This window comes from Catharus ustulatus, chromosome 1 (assembly GCF_009819885.2).
Source record: "Catharus ustulatus isolate bCatUst1 chromosome 1, bCatUst1.pri.v2, whole genome shotgun sequence".
NCBI classification, from domain to species: domain Eukaryota; kingdom Metazoa; phylum Chordata; class Aves; order Passeriformes; family Turdidae; genus Catharus; species Catharus ustulatus.
Genome location: NC_046221.1, coordinates 157,509,604 through 157,531,861, shown reverse-complemented (window position 1 = coordinate 157,531,861; position 22,258 = coordinate 157,509,604). Strand labels below are relative to the sequence as shown.

General features: G+C 41.1%; 1 protein-coding gene across 2 annotated transcripts in view; it reads right to left on the bottom strand.

The window, feature by feature from the left end:
* Window positions 1-11,808, bottom strand: part of LOC117001197 (KH domain-containing, RNA-binding, signal transduction-associated protein 3) — an 89,381-nt gene extending 77,573 nt beyond the window's left edge. For both annotated transcript variants that reach the window (XM_033069329.2, XM_042779626.1), the window contains exon 1: window positions 11,311-11,808. In XM_033069329.2, coding sequence (XP_032925220.1) covers window positions 11,311-11,398 — 88 coding nt within the window. In that variant the 5' untranslated portion in view covers window positions 11,399-11,808. The remainder of the gene's footprint in view (window positions 1-11,310) is intronic.
* Window positions 11,809-22,258: the final 10,450 nt, after the last annotated feature.

The window sequence follows — 22,258 nt, the reverse complement described above, 5'->3', positions numbered from 1 at the left end:
AAGTTTTTACTCTTCCCATTCCCTCCCCCATGGCCCGGAGGGAAGGACGGAGCGGAGCTGAGGCTGGGGTCACAGCAGGACAGGGACACAGCTGCGCCCTGCGCTGCACACCAGACAGAACGCAGCTGGCTGCCGAGCTGCCGGGACAGGGAGACCCGCTGGCACCCAGCGCCCGATCCCGCTCTCCGAGGGGCTGGACCCAATCCCGGCCTTCCTGGGGGGATCACACCCGATCCCATTCCCCAGAGCCCGCTCTCCGAGGGGCTGGCACCCGACCCCGGACCTCCTGGGGGGAACACACCCGATCCCCCACCCCCGATCCCGCTCTCCGAGGGGCTGGCACCCGCTCCCAGGATCACTCTCGATCCCAGGAGACCCGACCCCGACGCTCTCGATGGGCAGACGGCCGATCCTGGGAGCTCCGACCCTGTTCCTCCCGAGGGATCACACCCGATTCCGCCTCTCCCGGGAGGAATCACATCTGATCCTCCAAGCCCCAATCCCGGCTCTCCCGGGGAATGGGATCTCATCACGCCCCTATCCCGGCTCTCCCAGACGATGGGATGGGATCGCATCACGCCCCAATCCCGGCTCTCCCAGGGGCTGGGATCGCATCACGCCCCAAGTCCCGGATCTCCCGGAGGATGGGATCGCATCACGCCCATATCCCGGCTCTCCCGGAGGGATGGGATCGGATCACGCCCCATATCCCAGCTCTCCCGGAGGATGGGATCGCATCACGCCCCAATCCCGGTTCTCCCCGCGGATGGGATCGCATCACGCCCCAGTCCCGGCTCTCCCGGAGGATGAGATCGCATCACGTCCCAATCCCAGCTCTCCCGGGGATGGAATGGGATCACGCCCCATATCCAGACTCTCCCGGGGATGGGACCGCATCACGCCCCATATCCAGGCTCTCCCGGGGATGGGATCACGCCCATATCCCGGGAGTCCCGCAGGGCCGCGCCGCTGTCGCCCCCTCCTGGCACCGCTCGGCGCGGGCGGCACCGCCACAAAAATAATTCCCAAAACGCTCTACAGCCCTCCCGAAACAGCTCCCCCAAAATGAAACACACACAGTACCTTATCTAATAACTAGTGACTTGATCATAACAGAGTTGCCTGGCAAAGATGCGTTCAAAAGCCTTCCTGCATAAGCTACATCGTCAGGAGTTCTCTGCATCACTACATGTAGATGCTGTATTAGAATCTTGTAGAAGAACCCACTGTAGAGCTTCTCTCTTCCTAAATTGTGCCCATATTAATAGTCTGTAATCGCCCAAGAACCTCAAATTCACAGATGATACAGGGCTGGCAAAAGTCTTCAGAGGTCATTAGTTCTCTGTCATGGTTCAGCCCCACCGAGCAGCTGAGCCCCACACAGGTGTTCCCTTCCCCCCAGAAGGATGGGGGAGAAAATCACAAGGGTAAAATTAATCAGTCAACTTCATGGGTCGAGATAAAGACAGTTTAATAGTAGGTAAAGCAAAATCCATGCACATAAGCAAAGCAGAACGATTCATTCACCACTTGCCACAGCAAGGCAGGTGCTCAGGCATTCCCAGGAAAGCAGAGCTCTATCACACATAATGGTGACTTGGGAAAATGAACATTATCACTCCAAACTTCCTCTCTTTCTTCTTCCCCCCAGCTTTATATGCTGGGCACAATGCCACACGGTCTGGAACATCTCTTGGGTCAGCTGTCCCAGCTGTGTTTTACCCCACTCCTTGTTCCCCTCCAGTCTCTTCACCAGTGGGGTGAGGATCAGAAAGGGCCTTGAAGGAGCAGAGAAGGCCTCTGTGTGAGCTCTGCTAAGCAGTAATGAAAACATCTGTGTTATCAACTCTGTTTTCATCACAAAAAACAAAATACAACCCCACATTGGCTACTAGGAACAAAAAAATTAACCCCAGCCAAAACCACCACAACCCTCACAAGCACTTTATGACTACACTTACATCATTCCCAGCATTTGTTTCACACGGTATTAACAGGCTTCTGTGAAGGCTCAGGTGCCTGCAGAAACAAAAAGGTCTCACAAACAGATAGAGTAAGCCCTTAAAATGTGACAAATCTTTTGTTACATTCTTTTATACAGTAGGCCAATAAAAACCCAATCATTTTTCCAGACCATGGATGCACAGTGTAATAAAAAGGTCAAGGGTATATGATAAACGAAAAGAATCTTTAAGCCCAATCTGTGCAACACAAGACAAATTGGACCACAAGAGTCTTTTCCAGCCCTTAAGATCTGGTATGAAAGGTGCTGCATTTCACCTTGCAGACTATCCCACCTAGGATATTACTGGCATAACTCTACATAGGGAGCAAGTGTTAACTTGGACTAAAGGTATTATCATCTGCTGTGAAACAGTGGAGCTCCTCCAGAAACCAGTCTTTAAATGGAGAAACTGAATCAATCATCAAGAACAAACTCTTTTGCTTTGAGAAACATCTCTACTCACCACAAAGATTTTGGGGAACCCTTTTAAGAAAAACAGAAAATTGATCTGTGATCAAGTTTCTCCAAAATTAGGACTTCTTGAACCTAAAATAATAGGCTGGAAATTGTGAAGAAGCAGTTGAATATTTTAAAAAGTGAAAAAATGCTTCCTGAACTTTCATGACTCAACAAATGGATCAAGAAAATCATACCCAAAGTGTGATTCTACAGCTGAGAAAAATCTGCTTTTCTTCAAGCTCAGGAGGGGAGACGGGATACAGTTAAACGCAATAAGACAAATAACCAAACAGACATGATGAACCATAGTGCCTTTCACTTTCACAGAAGTGAGATTCATTTAGCATTAATCTAGAGGTGGGTAGAAAAGGAAAGGTCATTTTTTTACTTCACTGCTTTACCCCATGGAGCTGTATCACTGAAGTGGGCATAGAGGGCACCACAGCATTTCTGCTTCATAGCAGAAGAAAGGCAATAAAAGCTTCCTTAACCCTTCAAATACTGCAGATGTGATTGCAGGGAGCAGAAACCTGGCTTCTGACCAGGGACACATCAGGACTGGTACTTGACCTCCTCTACTTAATTAGGACATGGAGCAAAGTGAACCAGTAACAAAAATCACTTTCCACTATCAGAAAGCAGAAAAGGACACACAAGAGGAAGAAAGATCACATTAAAAGCAGTCCTTCCATTTCTACATCTGAAAATCACAATTTTTATCTCTGGCTGAAAACATCTAAAACCTTTTACTTTCAAACACATCTGCTTACCAGAGTACTGTTACTGAATGGCCTGAGGCAGTAAAAGGCTACAGACACATTTACTCTCCAAGCATTCAACAAATGAAGCAGCAGTAAGAGGAGAAGTAATTTTGATTCACAGAATCCTAGAATATCCTGAGTTGGAAGGGACCCACAAGGACTGAAGTCCAGCTCCTGGCTCTGCACTAGACCAGCCCAAGAATCCCATCATGTGGCTGAAAGCATTGTCCAGATGTTTCTTCAGCTGCGTCAGGTTTGGTGCTGTGACCCCTTCCCTGGGGAGCCTGTTCCAGTGCCCAAACACCCTGTTGGTGTAGAACCTTCTCTCAATATCCAACCTAAACCTCTGACACAGCTTCAGGCCTTTCCCTCAGGTCCTGTCATGGTCAGCAAAAAGAAGAGATCAGTGCCAGCTGCTCCTCTTCCCTGCACAAGGATGTTGCAGACTGCACTGAGGTCTCCCCTCAGTCTCCTTCTCCAGGCTGAATAGATCAAGTGACCTCAGCCACATCTCAAGTGGCTTCTGCTCCAGACCCTTCATCTTCATAGTCCTCCTCTGAACACCCTCTAATAGTTTTATATCTTTCCTATACTGTGGTGTCTGAAACTGCACATAGTATTTAAGACAGTCTCCTTGTCCACGTAAAGGTATCTTCCTCAGACTATTCCTTTTAAACAATCCTGATGGATTATTAAAGCCAAAGAAAATCAGTAAATCCTCAAAGGATTTGCAACTTCAGGTTTTCACTGTCACTGCATTATACCAAGATCAGCACAGCAGCAGTTGTTATAACAAATCTTCTGTTGGATCAAGTACAACGGGTTTACTGAAATGACTTCTAATCTTTTAGGTTTCCAATTACTTTGTCAACAAATTCTTCCCAGAAAATAAAGATCTATAAAAGAACACCTCTACAAGCCAAAAAAGTGAAAGATTTACCATCTACAAGAATTAAACTGACATTTTTTTTGCTGCCTTGCAACTTTGTTGAAGTTGAGTTGCTACCTGCAGCCAAAAGTCTGATAAACACATCAAAATAAGAAATGAAAGGTATCCAGTAAATAGCAACTAGAGATGGAGAATAGAAAGACAATCCATTTAACTGCCTAGTTTCTTAATAAGTTTACCTTGACAATAAGGTAAAATGCAGAAAAACAACAACATAAGAGAACCATAAGTTATAAATATGAAAAAGGAAAATTTAAGCAAAGGAAAATTTTAAGATAGGATAAACAGACAAAGAATAAAACATTCACTGCTCAGCTGTTGAGGTACAAAAATGCATCAGCCAGTCTAACAATGCTTCTTCATGCTACCTCTCCAATTACTGCTCTTTAATTTGCTCCATGGCATAAACAACTGACCTACAGTTACTGTGCAGCCCAAATAATTGAGAGTTCAAAGAGCTCAACAATTTAGCAGGGATCAGATGTCCATAAACACAACTCATTTTGAAGCAAAGACATCAAGACACGCAAAAGCTACTGGTCCTTATATGTGGTTTAAGAGTTAGGCACCCATTGCTAAAGTATTGTGCATTTTTTCATTTGTACTTCTTGGCCAGACATTTCACTATCAGTTTAAAGGGTCTCTTTGCACCTTTATTCACTCCTGAAGGCTGTCAGGCTCTCAAAGCACAAGCCAAAGATCTTTCACACACCAATCAGACTAGCAAGAGGCCTACAAACCTTCTCAAGCTTGCAAAGCATTGTATTTTTTTCCATGATTTCCTCAAAGATTAAGACATATGGACTTCTGTAACTAGAATGTCACAAGAAAATTAAATTCCTGAGTCCATATGCCCTTATGGCTTTAGCTTAAGGCCATAAAGATATTAATTTTCTAGCTACCATTACACCTGGGAAAAAAATAAAATCACACCTGGCTAGAAATAGATGGCTCTAAAATAATTCCCAGAACTATCACCATCCCCTACCAAACAGCTCCCATGGCATGGGGGAGACTTGCCTTGCCAGGATTCAAGGGTAGAAAACCCCACTTTACCAAGACATTCTACTTTGCAGTATAGAAGCCCAGTCCTTCATTATCTTTTATTTGAAAAACAGTATTAATAATGTAAACATTAAGCAGAGCTCAGCTAAGAACAGTCAGTTAATTCACCATAAAATATTAGATATGTCAGTTACCAGCTAATCTATTTAAACATGCTTTTTACTGAACCCTGCTAAATAGTAATTAAAAAGTCATGTAGTACCACACTGAATACTTTACAGATGCTTCTCAACTCTGATCTCTGATACCCGATTCTTTCAAACAAAAGTGCATCCTAAGTTTTTGTTTCTTAATTATACTTGAGAGGAACAAAGTCAGAGGGCAGAAAGGTCACAAACACAAATTTTAAGTACATGCAAGGAAAGCCAAACAAGCCACAGGCCAGAAGAGCAGCACTGTGACCTTCTGATTTCCCCAGTAAATAAGCACTCAGAAGGTTACAGTTTTAATTTGCATGGCTGGTGTCAAAAAGGATTGGAAGTGACAAACCATGTCAGCCTGCATTTGAAACCTTTAAATTCAATCTCTCTCATTGACTGCCAAAGTGGGTGTGCAAGTGAATTAGGAGTCAGCTTTACACTAACTGTGATCACAGTGAATGGCTCCAGGCTCAGTCAGGTTTCAGAACAGAGGAGCCCTGGGTGAAGAAAGTATGATTATCTTTGGCTGTTGCAGAAGCCCTGTTAACATGACTGGAATATCTGATAAACCACTTCCCAAGCCTTTCAAGAGAGCAAGATTGAAATCTAACTTTTAGGAAGCCCTCTGACTGTTCCAATACAGTTTCACTGCAATAAAAGTAAAGAGCAACCATAACAAGAATGTGAACTTCTGAAGTTTTACCAAATACAGACAGTTGAGATGACAGACTCAAACATCCCTTCTGCCCTAAAAGGGTTACTACTTTTCATGCTGCTTTAAGAAACAGAACCCAAGCCAGCATTCCCTAGTTTGATGGTGCAACCATTACATCATATTTATTCCCACTACTGTCATTTAAATTTCTCATCACACTTAGCCTGGAAAACATCCAATTCCACCAAAATGTTTTGCTTAGACTGCTGTCTTCTAGTAATCAGACTAAAACCCAAAGAGTTTATGTCTGGTTAGCCTCTAAGAATGACAACTAAAAGTGACCAGCTGTCTCAAATAAATCTGAGGAGCACAAAACTTACTGTATTTTATACAATACTCCAAATAATTTTCAAACACTATCAGCTTTCTACAGTCTCATCTCATTTTCAAAATACCTATGACCTTCATGAAGTGCTTTGAAATCCTCAAAGAGTAGGACACTTGGAACAAGGATTGTTTCTGTGATTGCTACTATAATGACAAAAGAGGAGAGTTTGAGGTTACACCAGTACATTCAATACCATTAGAGGCTGGGAATGAGCAGCACCATGTGTCTGTGCTGTGCCATGAAACCTGTCCACAGAGGAAAGTGGATGTTTCAGTGGCAAACTGTTTGCTTGCATTACAACATATAGATGCCACTACACAACCACATTCATTTTTGATAAATTAAAGAAAAACGCAAAACCCCTCACATACTTAGATTTATTGAAGGTTGTCCTGGTTTTGGCTGGGACAGAGTTAATTTTCTTCCTAGTGCCCATTACAGTGCTGTACTTCAGATTCAGTAGGAGAGTTGACAAGACAGTGGTGTTTTGGTTGCTAAGTAGTGCTTACTCTAAATCAAGGACTTTGCAGTGTCTCACACTCTGCTGGGGAGCAGGTGCACAAGAAGCCCAGAGGGAGCACGGCCAGGAGAGGTGACCTGGACAAAGGAATATTCCACACCACAGGAAGGATGCCCAGTATATAAACTGGGGGGAGTTGACTCAGAGCCACTGATTGCTGCTCAAGGGACTGGGCACCAGTCAGCAGATGGGGAACAACTATTATACATCACTTGTTTCTCTTGGGTTTTAATCCTCTTTTTCATTTCCAGTATAATTATTATCTCTTACTTTATTTCATTCATTAAACCCATAAGCTGTATCATTTTTCAATTCTCCCCAGATTCCACCAGGAGAAAAGGAACAAGTGGCTGCACAGTACCTACCAACCAAGCTCAGCTTAAACCAAAAATCAGTAATATACATGGAACCTTAATTTATTGTTAAGCTCCTACTTCAACCATTTCTACAAAGCCATCTCTGCTAAGGAAAAAAAATAAATTAGACCACTAATATCCTCCACAAAGCAGCAAGTGAGCACATTCCCACACACTCCCTTCTCCCTGATATTTAGGGAGGTACAGCTCTGATTATTGAACTCCCAACACAAGACACAGCAATCCCCTGCTGATCACAACTAGACATGTGGCTCAGGAAAGCCATTCAACACACAGCTAGCACATACAGCCATCTACTGATGGGAAGGCTTGGAATTCCTGTACATCATCTCATCAACATTTTAAAGGAAGCCTTGCCAACTTCAGATATCACCTCAAATCTCAAAGCAGCTAAAATGAGTTTGTAAGGAAGAATTACAGAGGTCCAGTCTGCACCAGAGAGTTGTCTTTCAGCAGTGGCAGCAGCCCTAACTTTCATTATTGACACATTTAATTATCTACACAAACCGAACAACTGCCAAGCACCCATTTTCATGTCTCCTGTTAGAAATGTGTCTGGTATGCCCATGTTTTATTTACAGTTAGCTTCTTCCATCTGCAGTTTCACATACTTCATTCAACATCCACAAACTGCTCATCTTAAATCACTACTATAAATAAATGTGAAAGAAGGTAAAATAACTTCTCACGGATCTTTCAGTATTTTTAGAGCATCACTTGTGAACCAAGTCATGACAATCAACACTACACTTGCACATTTACCAACATTTACATACCACCACAACTGCAAAGTCAGCCTTCAAAATAAGGCTTGATTTCAGAACCACCAATACTCCCACAGACAAATATTTTTCAGATAAAGATGAGCACATGACAGTTAAAAATAGGAAAAATACAAATGTACTAAGCTCTTTCTTCCTCACAGAATCTCATCGTTCCCAAGGTTCTTCATTTACAGAACTTACTGTCAGCTAATAACTGGACAATATGTTCCAGTCCCCATTGTCTGGTACCAGCTGCAAATTAATCCTACTAGCATGGCCATCTTACTACCCATGCAAATAAGTCTACTTCCAATCTATAACAAGTCTAATAGTTCACAGGCAAAAAAAAGTCCCCTTTTAGAATGGCTCGATGTTCAAGTACACAAATATATCACCATAATTAGAACAGGGAATAAAGTCTAGTCTCCTGGAAAAGATTCCCACTGCTCTAAAATTTAAGCAGCAACTGAATGCTTCCATGACTGTTTAAAACAAAAATTAAGCAATAGATATTGTATTTGTGTCCCAAAGACACAGGGCGTCAAATCCTTGAACAGAGTTCTCAACAAGAAAAATCATGACTCAGTATGCAGGAACATTGAAGGATACTGATATTTGATTTTGGTGCTTTCAAAGCAAGGTTTTGAGGCAGAGAAATTTCTGTCATATCTTAATTCAGAAAGACAGATTAATAATACTGCCCACAAAAATATTCTTACAGAATCTTAGTTATCATTCTTTTTCAACTGAAATGCTACCAAGGAACTTGAAGCAGGTCAAGCTCCACTTTTTAAATTTAAAATTATGTAATTTGTGTGTACACAAACCATAATGTATAATTATAAGCATAACATGCAAATTTATCCATTTCCATTTGACAACTATAATTACCAGATTTCAGAAGTCTAGACCCAGGATTTTCCCTAGAAAACAAATTTCAACATGACTGGAAATTTGTTTGCAATTTGGCTCTACTGTCTAAGAATAAACACACCTGAACTACTTCAGCATCTCAGAAGGATTCTACTTGATCCATACAACTCATACAAATTAGTCTTGAGTTTCTGAAGAAAGCCAGCTGACGTACAGTATTTCAATGTAAGTAAATACAGATAGCAAATTTAATACCACTAAGACACCAAAATGCTATTACATAATTAAGCTGGTTATTTAAAGCACTTAAAATCCTTGCTAAGACATTCTCACAGATACCCAAAAGAAACCAAATTTGGAAACCTGTTTCATTCTAAACTTAAAAGATAACAAATCCAGTCAAAAAATTAGACAAGCTATTTCATTTGCCTCCACATGAACTAACAGAAAAAATACTCTGTGGACCTGGCACACAAAATCCAATCGAGAATCATTACATATACACTTCCACTAATAATTGTCATTCATTTAAGTGCATAAAATTATTTGCAATTGAGGGAAAAAAACAGTCTCTGGTAAAGTTAGTCATGGCAGGATGGGTTTTTATAATGTGCCCTCCTGAAGTCTTATTTCCCACAGTCACTTCATTTTGTCTGGCTCTTTGCTGATTCTACAATTAAACTATCTATTTTACATAGATAGTACACAAATTTCCATTTTAAACTACAGTTAACCAGTTGATTAGTCGCCCTCAATCTTTTGTTTCCCCACCTCTAACATGTGTAACACTTCAGATATAATCCAAGACTTCAAAGTAAACAAAAAATCAAGACACCTACTAGATTACAGAGGTTGGATGCACATTCATCTATGTTTTTTCACTAATAATATAATTATTTTTAGCTGAATATACACATGCTGATACCACGATGAAAGGCAAAAGCTCCAGCCCTCCAATTTATCATTTCAATGAGAACCTCAAAAAATACCAAACTCAGTCAAAAGGACAGATTTACTTCCTTTCACATGGTTTACAAAATAGTAAATTACATACTTCTATAACTCTCTGGATAAAGATTGCATAAAGATTCTTCACTACTTGAAGAGGAACTTCAATAATTTGCAGCCATCAAGTTCAATTTTTAACAGCTTTTTTTCATTTACAAACACAACAAATAACTTTTTTTAACATAATTCTCCTTTTCCCCACAATCAACAGGGACATTTTTACAGATTCAAAGTTTGGAAAAATATGCAAAATACCAACCACCCATGGACACAGACCTTCAATTCACTCATCATATGCATTCCATAGCTGAAACTGTGACAGCTACCCCCAACTCTGAGTATTTCAGACAACAGTAATTCCCCTTCTGATTATCAGGCTGCCATTCACATCTATTACACATCAAAACCTACAATGCATTAGAAGAACCCACATCAACTTAAACTTGTTCCTGTTAGAGGATGTAAAGTACGCCAAGCACTGCTTTTTAAGCATTGCAATTGAAGCCAAAATCATTTTGGCTGTCACTGTGTTTGGTGTATTAGAGGATCAGTTCAACACTTATTTCACTGAGCATCCTAAGCACAAGAGCGAGCATTTGTCTCTCCAGGGTTGTACTTGAAAGTCACCTGCCAATTATACAGTATCTCCGAACTCACATTAAATCCTACTTTAATTCACACAGAATGACTTTTATAGTCAGTATTGCATCACTGAAGCAAAAACCTAGCACTCTGAAGCACATCTGACATGACAGACGCAGAAGTGGCAGGAGCAATTTATTATTTGGAGTTACATAATTGCAAAGCAAAATATGCTTTGTTTTTTAAAGGTTTACTAAAATGTATCGTTGGCTCCTTAGCATCTTAGCATCAGAGCCCAAAGTTTCTAGTAAAGGCCATCGGCAGCAGGCTCGCTCTTAAGAAGGCTCACACGCGTGTAAACAATCGGCTGTTCATTGTTCAGAAACGGGGTAAGACAGGAAAACCTTCTGGGGCTTTAATTGACGGGCAGCCCGAGCCGAGCACAGCAGACCCAGCCGTGTCACACAGCCATTCATTTCGGAATGATGTACAAGCGGAGCAGCGAGCGATGGCAGGGAAAGAAAGCGCCCATGGCAGAGGGGCAGGGGAAGGCGCCGGCAGCCGGAAAACACCGGCAGCCCGAGCACAACAAACCCCGCCAGGCGGTGCGAGGCGAGGGCGAGCCCCTCGCCAGGAGCCGAGCACAGCAAACCCCGGTGCGATAGGAAAAGAAAGGATAGGAAGCTCCGGCTCAGCACCCGCCGCTCCCTCCGGCCCGTCCCCACCGCGGGACAAGGCGCCCGCTCCGCCCCGCCGCCCCTCACCTTGGTTGACCAGCCGCAAGGCGTGGGTGAAGGACGGGTCCAGCGAGTCCTTCTCCGCCATCAGCTCGGGCAGGTACTTCTCGTCCATGGCAGCGGCCCGGAGCGGCAGCGGAGCCGGGGCGCCGGGTGCGCCCGCGGGGAAGGAGCGGGTCCGAGTCCCAGGCGGCGATAAATCCTCGGAGGCAGCGCTTCCCCCCGGCCGCCTCCCGCCCGGGGCTGCGGGGACGCATCCAGAAGGAAGCGCCGCAAGCCCCCGGCCAGGAGGGGGGAAAAAAGGGGCGCGGGCTGGGGGGACGCCCCCCCTCTGCGGGCAAGCGGTGCGGACAAATCACTCTGCGGAAGCGCACAAAGAGGAAAGACGGGAAAGAGACGCGCCCCGGGAGCCGCTGACCCAAGCAAGACGGGGCCACGCACACAATAAAAGAGGGATTGTTAGGCGGCGGCGGCGGGCGCTGCGCACAGACGCGCAATACAAACAGCAGCGCCGGCGACACTGCGCCCACTGAGCGGGGAAAACGCGCCGCACCAGCTTTATATACCGCCCCAGACCACTCCCCCCCCGCGGCCCTTAGCCCCGCCCAGGAGCGCTGCCCCGCCCCAGCTCCCTCCAATGGGCGGGGACAGCTGAGCCCCACAAGTGTCACCGCCTTCCTCCAATGAAGGCTCCTATTGGATGGCGTGGCCTGTCAATCAGGGCCGAGCCGCAGCTTCTCATTGGTCGCTGCTGCTGGCCCCGCCTCCCGCGGTCGGTGAGGGGCCGGTGCTGAGGGAGCGCTCCCAGAGCGGCTCCGCGCCGGGAGCGGAGCGAGGGCTGCGCTGTGCCTGGACCGGCGAGAATCATAGAGCCCCTGAGACCCACAGCGACCCTTCCGACACACGAGTTCCCTTCGAGGCCCTAGCCAGGGCCGTAGGATCTGTGAGAGGGGTCGGGAATTCGGGACGGCGTCCTTTTCGTCCTTGTCAGATGTTATGGAGAAAGGCAGATCTTGTGGTGAAAGGAGTGCAAACGCGATTTGATTTTATTTTATTTTTCCCCTCCCTCAAACAGCGCTGTCCTCTATCCAGCGTTCTGTACGTGCCCCTCTAGTAATACAAACAATTTCATAAATACCAGCCAGAAACCTGTATTTCTGATGAGTTGCCCAGATATGAGGATTTGGCATTCACCTTGCTCTAAAACAGGAAACAGAAACAAAGTTTAGAAGACCTTGCTCAAACTTGTTTTCCTGCTTTTTCCGAGGATGCATTTGTTATACTGGGTCATGATTCACTCTGTTCTTTAGCTTTGAGGCTTTACATCGCTTCTTTATTAGTCCTTAGGTGTCTCATCAATGAATCTTGGGTGACAGAAGCCCGGAGGAACCAGAGCAGCTCTTCTCTGTCACACAGCACAAGGGCAAAGCAGAGGGAAATTACTAAATCGCTGCAGCCAAACCCATAAAGTAGCATTTTAAATCAATGTTTATTGGAAAAGACGATAAGAAACTTTGATGATCTACACTTAAAAGATCACTGAAAATAGTCTTATATAAATTTGTGAATTGAATAAACATATGTTTACTTTTGTATTTCATGGGAAAAAAAAATCTGCAATGTATCTTACTCATATCCTTGCAATACAGGAAGGAAAAAAAGCTCTGAAAAGGTAAACCAGCATGAGAAATGCTCACTCAAAGCTTGGGAGCACAGGTTAAGGCTCCCTTCTCAGAACTGCAAGTGCTCTTTCACCCTGAAAACCAAAAGAATATATTTTAAGGTATTTTATTCCTTGTTGTATTTCACAGATTTCAATACCTCGTGAAGCAATGTCTGGTATGTTACAACATGAAACATACTCAATTTATCCTCTCTGTACAACCATTCCAAATAAATCTTGATCCAGAACGCACAGAAAAAAAATTTGCAAAGTTCTATTTAAAAATTTATTTTGCATGACATCAAGCTCAATTGACACAACTAAAGCATACAAGCAGCTGGAAGAAGTTGAATTAAAACAAATGTTTTTTCCAACCTTCCATATACATCTTCTATATAAAAGCACTGAAATGCAGCCATCTGTTGTGAAACAGGCAGGCACATACAACTCTGACACAGAACAATATGTAGGAGTGTAATCTTTCTTGAGTGACCTTGGGCAAAAAAATCTCTATTTTGCCAGTTAAGCCTGAGTGTACTTAAAGTCGTACTAAGACATGCAGGACAGAAAGGTAGCTATGTTACTGCAAATTGTGTAAAACACAACGCACCTTTCTTGGAAAGAGTCGTATTCTCCCTGGTAACTGATTAAATAAACATTTGGTGTTTCAAGAAACCACAGTATTTCTTCCCAAGTTATGCCAATTCCCTCGGGCTTTCAACAGGGAAAGACTTACTGGAAGTGTAAAGACTTGATTCCCTCCAAGTCTGTAATAATATAGGAATTATAAAATTATCCACTTTGTGCCCTGTTGTTCAAACTCAAACCTGCACATAACAAGTGCAGGATATTGTTCTCTCCAATGAAATTCACTGGGATGCAATAAAATAAGACGAGGGCAGAAAGGATGGGAAATGATGAGCCTTGGGCCCTAGAAAGCAGCCCAGGATGTGGTTAGCTGGGAAAAGCCTTGCTGAGCATCACTTTTACTGTCGAGGAAAGGCAGGAAACACCACCTTCTTAAGGACTGAGTGCTTTCTTACTGCTGAAATCTATGCAAAACTTGAAAAGCAACCTGCTCAAGGAGCTGCCCAGTAATTATTTGCTGTAGGATTCATGAATATTGAAAAGCCACGAGTCCAAACTTTTAAAACTCATTACTTAAATGTGTTTTCTCTCCAACAGTACATCTGCTTTGCTGTTAAATGCATGTAGTAGTCTCAAGAAGTTAGTTTGCTAGGTGGGCGTCAGTCAGGAACCATGTCAGACTAATATCCTCTGCTCCTTTTTAAGCACCAGTTATCTGACCTGACAGTGTGCCTGTCTATATGAGCTAAAGTTGTAGGTGCTAAAACTAATATTCATATGTGCTGGAAGCATTAGGATGTGTTGGTATCTTCTATCTCAGGAGTGAGGTTCACTTTCTTGTACCAACAGGATGTAAGGGCACCATGTGTAAAGGGGCAGAAACTGAGCTGTGCCCTTTCTCTGGAATATGGATTCTGTACACATTAACCAATTTATATTTTCATTATTTGTTGGGTCAACATAACAAGCAGTGATTACAAGCAGTAATTTCACTGTTAAGTTCTTTGTTCCAAGTATTGCAAGTGCAACTAAATATTTGCCATTTCCATGGAATCATTGAATGCTTTGGGTTTGGGTCATCTAGTCCAACTCTGCTCCTACAATGAGCTGGAACATCTTCAACTAGCTCAAGTTGCTCAGATCCCCATCAAAACTGACCTTGAATGTTTTCAAGGATGAGACATCTATCACCCCTCTGGTCTAGTGTTTCACCACACTCATTGTAAAGAATTTATTTTTACCTAGTCTGAGTCTACGATCTTTTACTTTAAAACATTACCTCTTGTCCTATCACAACATCTCTTGGTAAAATGTGTGTTGCCATCTTTCTTATAAGCCCCCTTTAAGTACCAAAATGTTGCTGTAAGGTCTCCTCAGAGCGATCTCTTCTGCAGGCTGAGCTGTCCCAACTCACTCAACCTGTGTTCACTCAACCTGACCATCTTTGTGGCATCCTCTGAACCTACTCCATATCCTTCCTGTCCGGAGGAGGCCAGAGCTGGATGCAGCACTGCAGCTGGGGTCTCATGAGAGCAGGGCAGAGGGGCAGAATCACCTCTCTCACTGTGCTGCCCACTGGGTGCAGCCCAGAACAGGGCTGGCTTTGTGGGATACAAGCACAGTTAGTAACAGCTTGGTGTGATCATTGAATAGATGGAACACTTGTCACAGGAGAAAACCCAGAGTGGACAGTAATGTGGGGAAAATCAACCTTGTGGTTGGGATTTACTGCAAGGCACCCGATCAAGGGGAGCCTGTAGACACAGCACTCTCACTCCAGATACAGAAGACACTGCACTCACAGGCTGTCACCCTGCTGAGATAATTTCCAATTCTGTGGTAGACTTTACATGCCTCTAATGTCAGTCTTGCCTCTGATTAACTCCTAGGTTCCTGATTTAAATCTCAGACCCCAACAGACTGTTACAGAATCTACAGAATCATTATTTATTTGAGACTTCAACTCACTTAACTGTGCAGCTGAAGACCTGTAGAAGCAGGGTTTGTTTGTGGAAATAGTTTGTCACAAATACCACATTTAGTGATTGATGTGACTCACCACAGTTCTGACTAGCATGTTGCTAAGTGGGTTCTAGCTTCCTTAATATTATAGTGTGTTACTTGCCAATTTCTATTAGGCATGATGAAAGTATCATTGCACTCCTTTCTCCAATATTCCTATGGCTTTTTTCTTTTTCTTTTTTTTTTAAGCTTACATGTGTTTTAAAATATGGAAAAAAAAAAAAAAAGTGTACTTTCATATCAAAGCATCCATGACAAATTGTTTTCAAAAGCTGTTCTCTAAAAATTCACATCTTTCTCTTTTATACCTTTTGCCTCAGTTCAAAGTTTGGGCTTTTTTTGGACCTAATCAAGGTGATCAGCCAAGTTAAAGTAGAACACAGTACATAGAATGTATGAGAGCAAAACGATTACATCATCTGAAACAGGTAAATTTTACCATTCCACTTTACTTTCTTTCTAGGTCATAAAGGCTAACACACTGTGTCAGAACAGTCTCTCCGATTTCTAGTGCAGTAATTGAGTCAATACTTTGCAGTGAGCTCACCACCTTTGTCATTATATTCCAGTATGCCATCTTCTGAAGGTTTTTTTTCTTTTCTCTAGATACTTTGCTAATGGCAGTTGTAGCAGTGCTCATAGTCCTGGAGCTGCACACACGTGTGCCTTGGTCATATGATGTGCCTGTAGGCATCTTGGTGAAATTTGTATTCTCTGCTCTGAAGCATTTTGCCATATTAAAAGAGTCTTTTCCAATCTTGTTTTGAATAAAGTGCAATGATTTTACAGCCTGTTATTTTTTTTGTACAAGTATTTCTTTAAAAATCTAGATTTTGTCATTTTCTATTATGTACTTGCTAATACACACTTCCTATAGTTCTAAGGATGCAAAAGATATCATTATCATGGCAAAAAAACTTTTTCTGGGTAGTCTTTTACTCTTGTGTCATATTTGAATATAAATACTTCTTTTAGTACTCCTTTCTTGATCTTATACTGTAGCTATAAAGGAATGTTGTACTATTGCTAAACTCCTCTGCTAGGAGCTTTTGCAAAATTGCACGCTCTTTAATTTCCTACATTCCTGCCTAGTATACTTACAAAAGTGGTTTGCTTTGAGCACTTTGTGACTGCCTTCTCTGATGCTGGGACAATCAATGTGTATTACAAACCTTGATGCATCTGGTCCTCCCACATACCTCTTTTATTGCTCTGAACGTGGGTGATGCCAAATCCAGTATACCCTTATCTCTGTTATACCTGTCCTCTTCCTGCTTTCACATCTTTTAGCACATTGTGTTGTGTGCTAATGAATCTTCTCTTTTGTTCTTAGGACAGCTTTTTACAGGGTGAAATTGTTTGTTGCTAATTTTTTTTTTCTTTTTATATTCAATCCATTAGAAGCTTGTCTCTCACAGCCTGTCTTCCCTAACTACCAAGGCTTCATCAGCCATAAGTTATCCATTGTCTTGTTAAGACAGTGATGTGTCTCCCAACATTTATCTCTGTGTGGTGATGTTTTCTTTAAAAAGAAACAGAACTCAATTCAAAATTGCAATCTATGTTATCCTGCCTGATTGCATGAGTTTGCTGGCTACTTGAGCTTTAAAAATTTTGGTGCCTTTTTCCATGTTACCTAGTGGAACTGAGGTGAAGAGTATTAGCTACTCCATACCTGGAATAAATCTGCTGCATTAATATCTTCTATATACCACTATTTTCTGCAATATTTCATTTCTGTTTTACCCATGGCCTATTTCTTTCATTATTCTGCATGAAAACCACAGTTTCTTTTATTCTGATAATATATCAGAAAATAACACTGTTCAGACTGCTCAGATCCTCAGAGAGTCAGAGTAAACTGAAGTTATTATATAATAGAGGGCATTTGGTGATGGTGGTTTATTGCATTTGTCTTTAAACTTTAACTCTATACAGTAATAATAAAGCAGTCTTATAAAAAAACATTTCTTAAGCTTCTCTTAAGAGGGAGTGATAACAGTAAAATGTCCATTTTTCTCTTGGAATAAAAAAATCTTATTTAAAAAGCTGGAGGTGAGCCAGAACACAGTTCACGAAAACTTCACAGACTATGTTAAGGCCAAAGTGGGTACAAAAGTAATGCTGCTCTTAAGTGACCTTCAGGAGTCTGCATACTTGAAGTGAGAATATGAAGCAAAGCAGCAGCTGTAGGAAACCCCTGAAGGAGACAATGTTGAGGGGAGAGAATAAACAAAAAAAGGCATAAAGCATTTTCTGTTTGGAATGGAACCATGCTCCTTCTCTACAGGTGAAGGAGGAACTCCCGTGTAAGACAGCAAGACTCAGCTCCCACTCAAAGCACACGAGCAGATCAGCCTGTGAAATGTGGATTTTATACATGCACCCTCTCTGCCAGGATTCAGTGGAAGGATCAAGCAGTACCAAATGTTCTCAGCATCTTGTTCTTGGTATCTTTTGTGATGCAAAGAGTTAAGGAACGGAATCATCGGACTCTGCCATGAGAGGTTTGCTCAGCTCACCAGCAGTTGCTGAGAAGGTTGTTTTGGTTTTATGTCCAGCTCCAAATGATGTCATTTGCAATTATAACACAAAATAGGTTTGTTTTCTAAGGCTAATTCTTTCAAACTACTTATCAATACCATCTCCACAATTGTTCCATGTGTATCTCATTGCTTAATTTTTTAATATCATGAAACCAGGTAGATGATATATGCAAAAGAATTTTTTTTAATTTTTAAAAAATATTTCAGCTGTGTATACATTGGTAATTATTAATAAATTTTAAAAATACCTCAGGTAGCAAGGCAGAGTTTTGTCACATTCTACATTTATTGATTTTGTTTCACAAGAAATCTGTTCTTTAAATCTGTCATGTAATTTTAGATTAATTTCTATTGAAACTTCTAATCATTGTGTTTTGGTCCTATATTTTGAAATAAAATGTTTACTGACTTAACTTTAAATTTTTGCAGTAAGCAAACTGTGTATTATGTACTGTTAGTAGTTCTTCAGCTTTAGACAGTATATAGACAGAATCATAGAACCACAGAATATTTAGAGTTGGAAGGGACCCAAAGAGATCACTGAGCCCTGGTGCTGCACCCCAAGAGGAGTTGGCACTGTAAGAGTTAGGAGAGATGTTGCTTTGGGGGATGCTAAAGGAAATGTGGCTGTGAGGAGAGAAAGAGAAGTCCAAAACAAAACAAACAAAAACCCAACAAAACCCCCAAACACCTGTTTCTACAAGCTATGCCTGAGAATTCAATGGGTGGTAATGGCTTTATTTCAGATTTTTAATTGAGAACTCAAATGGAAAGAAAATAGTCCTGACCATACATTCATAAGTATAGCAGCACTTCCATCTCTGGATTAAGTTTTCACAAAATGAGGGAAAGTAAGAAGCAGGACTATTTCATTATAGCAGGATTATTGCATTATACATCAATGTAGAAAGTGAAATGTTAAGGCAAAAATACGACTTTGCTTTCCTGCTGTAATATTTTCATTAAATGCAGTGTCCCTCCCTCACCCCATCATTCCCCCTCATAATTTGGGATTCTGACTTAATGCAGTTATGTGACTTATATTGAGAAATATATTTTTGTCAAAATAAGTTACTAAAAATCAATAGTTTGAATTTTATTCATGCACTGCCTTATTTTGGCAGTGAACAGCCGCAAATGTAAACTCGGGTAAGAACTGCTTAGTAAGGCTTAAAACGTATCCAAGCACACACTTCCTTAAAAATAATACATCAATAGTCTAATATCTCAATTCTGGGTCTTATTTAGGGGCCTCTAGATAGTTTATTATCTTTTTTTTTTCAAATTAGTGGAGGATTAGAACATTATATTTCCCATGGAAACCACTTTTGTTTTCTTAAGGAAACTGTTAAGTTTTATTGACTTTTGAAGAGTTTTACCTCTTACAGAGTTCAAGTAAAAGTGCAGTGCTTGAAAAGTAGGGAATGAATGGGTGTTTGAAATTACCTTGAGAAGCTAATGATATCTTTATAGCATTAGTATTTGGTAATTGATGCCTTAGTCCTAAAATCTCTACTTTGCTGCTCCAGCAAGTCCCAAAAATTAGCATAACAATCCTAAAGAACAAATGGGTCCCTTGCTGTAAGTTTCTCAGCTACTGATTTTTTCATTCATTACTGTGATTTTCTTTTCCTGGTGTTTTGCCACAAATCTCTTGTTCCCATGATACCATATGCAGTTAAAATTATCTCATCTTGGATTTGTTTTTCAATAAACAGAATGTGTTACACAAATGTGCCATATTCATGGCTGTATATAAAACAAATACTGTGCTCTAAATGACACAAATAATTAGATTTTTAATATCCATTATCGTTTGTTGGTTTTGGTTTTTTTATTCCTGATTGCTTATATTATAGCTATAAGTATTACAATGTGATTTCTTATGTTCTATGTTACATTAGATTTCCACAGCAAAATTAGGAAACAATACTAAAAATATCCAAAGCTAAGTATAACCAGATACATTTCTATATTTTTTTCTGATACCGCAGAAATAGAGCAGCTATAATTTTATACTAGTAACAGATCTAATTTCAGTAAAAACACTTCAGGTAGGCTGGGACAAATTAAAGCATAAAAGTGGGAATGTGTGAAAGAAGCATACTTTCATTTCAAGATTTATGGTATTTATCTACAATGGTGTTAAAGTCTTGCTGATTTTTCAATATGGAAGACTATTCAAATGTCCTTAACACAACAGGTTAGTGGTCAAGTGCAGCTTTATAAAACATTGCTTAGCCTGATGCTGTTGTCCTTTACATGCAGGAAAAATATCAACATGAATATTTTTTTGTTGTTGACAGCACAGAGAACGCAATCTTACAGTGAACTGCATGATACAGAACCAAAGAAAATGAGACGAAACAGACCCCACAAGGCCATCAGTTTGCCCAAGGAAAGAGTCCAGGGAACACAAATATCTGCTGAACTGCCTTGTCAAAACTTGGATAAATGCCCCCAGTAACAGCCTTCCCTTGCACCTTCAGACACCTCCTTTGATGTAAAGCACTGGGGGCTGTGAGTGCACCAGAGAGAGCTCAGTGCAGGACCTGAGCTTCTGGCCCAAAGCTTTCAGACAATAAAGTTTATCCCACTTGTTCAGGTTATGCAGGGTGGTTTTATGCATCCTGCATCTTGCTTGGTAATATTGACCCCACCTAAAGATTGTGAACAATTATGTGCTATTTTTCAAACCTTAGTATCTATAGAAGTGCCCAGTTACCTTTTCTTATATCAAATAAAAGATAAACTCCTAAATTTACCTCCCCCTACAGTGCCCCTCACTATATATGGAAAATATTTTCCATGGTATTGTTATGCTGAATTCTTTAGACCTAAACTGCTGGTCCAGTCAGGCTGTCACTCAGGACTTCAGGAATCAACAGGAGGATCTCTGTTACCCTGTTTCCTTCCTTACCCATTTGTGTCCCTGGTCTCAGCAAAAGACTTTGTAGGTTATTCATCAATCATTTTTTTATTTGTGTTCTTTATTTATATAGTAAGCAGTAGAGTGAACCTTGCCTTCAAACTTTGTCATGCTTTTGTAAATTTGTATCAAACCTGCTTTTGCTGATCCCTTGCTGGTGATTCTTTAAGCAACTTAAACCACTCATTTGTGGGAGCAGCAGCTAGCTTTTTCCTTATTTACATTGAGCTCTCAACTTCTGTTTTCTTTTGGGGCTTTGTTTGGTTTGGTATGTGTTTTTTATTAAAGAAAAGAAACCCATACATCATTTTGTACTGATTACTTTTATCCAGATCTGCTGACACAGCAGGAGTCTTTACTAGAATAATTTCTAACCTGGGTTAAAAAAAGCCATCAGTGTCCACCCTTAAAACCCACAAAACCCTAAGGCCTCACAAGCAGCTGTTGCTATTTATAATGTGTTTCTTTATCCAAATTGAGAAAAAAAGAAGCCCTGAAATTCTGAATCCATTTCTGCTTCTCCAGAGTCTTAGCTCCAATATAAGAAATTCTAGAAGAAATAAAAGTTAATATGCATTAAAAATGTTAAAAATAATATTATCTCATATTAAAAAATCATATGTGTGTTTTAAAAATTTTAAGCCCCCCCCAAAAAGCTCACAATATAGCCCTAGATGTTTCCTGTGGCACATGTCATTTAAAACTTTCTGGGCTGAGAAAATTCTTAGAAAATCTTATTCTTCTTTTAAATTTTGTTATTAAATAATCAGTTATAATATAAAACATTATACAGATGCAACAATGGAATGAGCTGAGACAAGTGTAAAAACTTACTTTTGTCTTCATTTGCAAATACCTGAAAACCCTGAACTGAGAGCAGCTCTACAATACCAATGTATTGACTGATTCAATTGGGTCTTAAAATCCATTCTCTGACAAAGGTTCAAGAAGAAAGTTCTCTGTTATATGGATCTTGACAGGTATTGAAAAATAACTGCTTTGCAAAAAGAAAACCACTCTGGGAAATGTAGTTCTACTGCAAATGGCTATTTTGCTAATTAATTAAACCTTATTAATACCCTGGGAAAAAGCAGATGGAGAGTTGGTAGTATGTGATAAATCTGTGTCTTACACTTAAAGACTGTGGCACAAGCAAGGGAGCATTAGAGTGTCCATAACCTTGTTTGTGGTCCATTTGGTCTGGGTTATCTGATGAGTTTAGGGCCT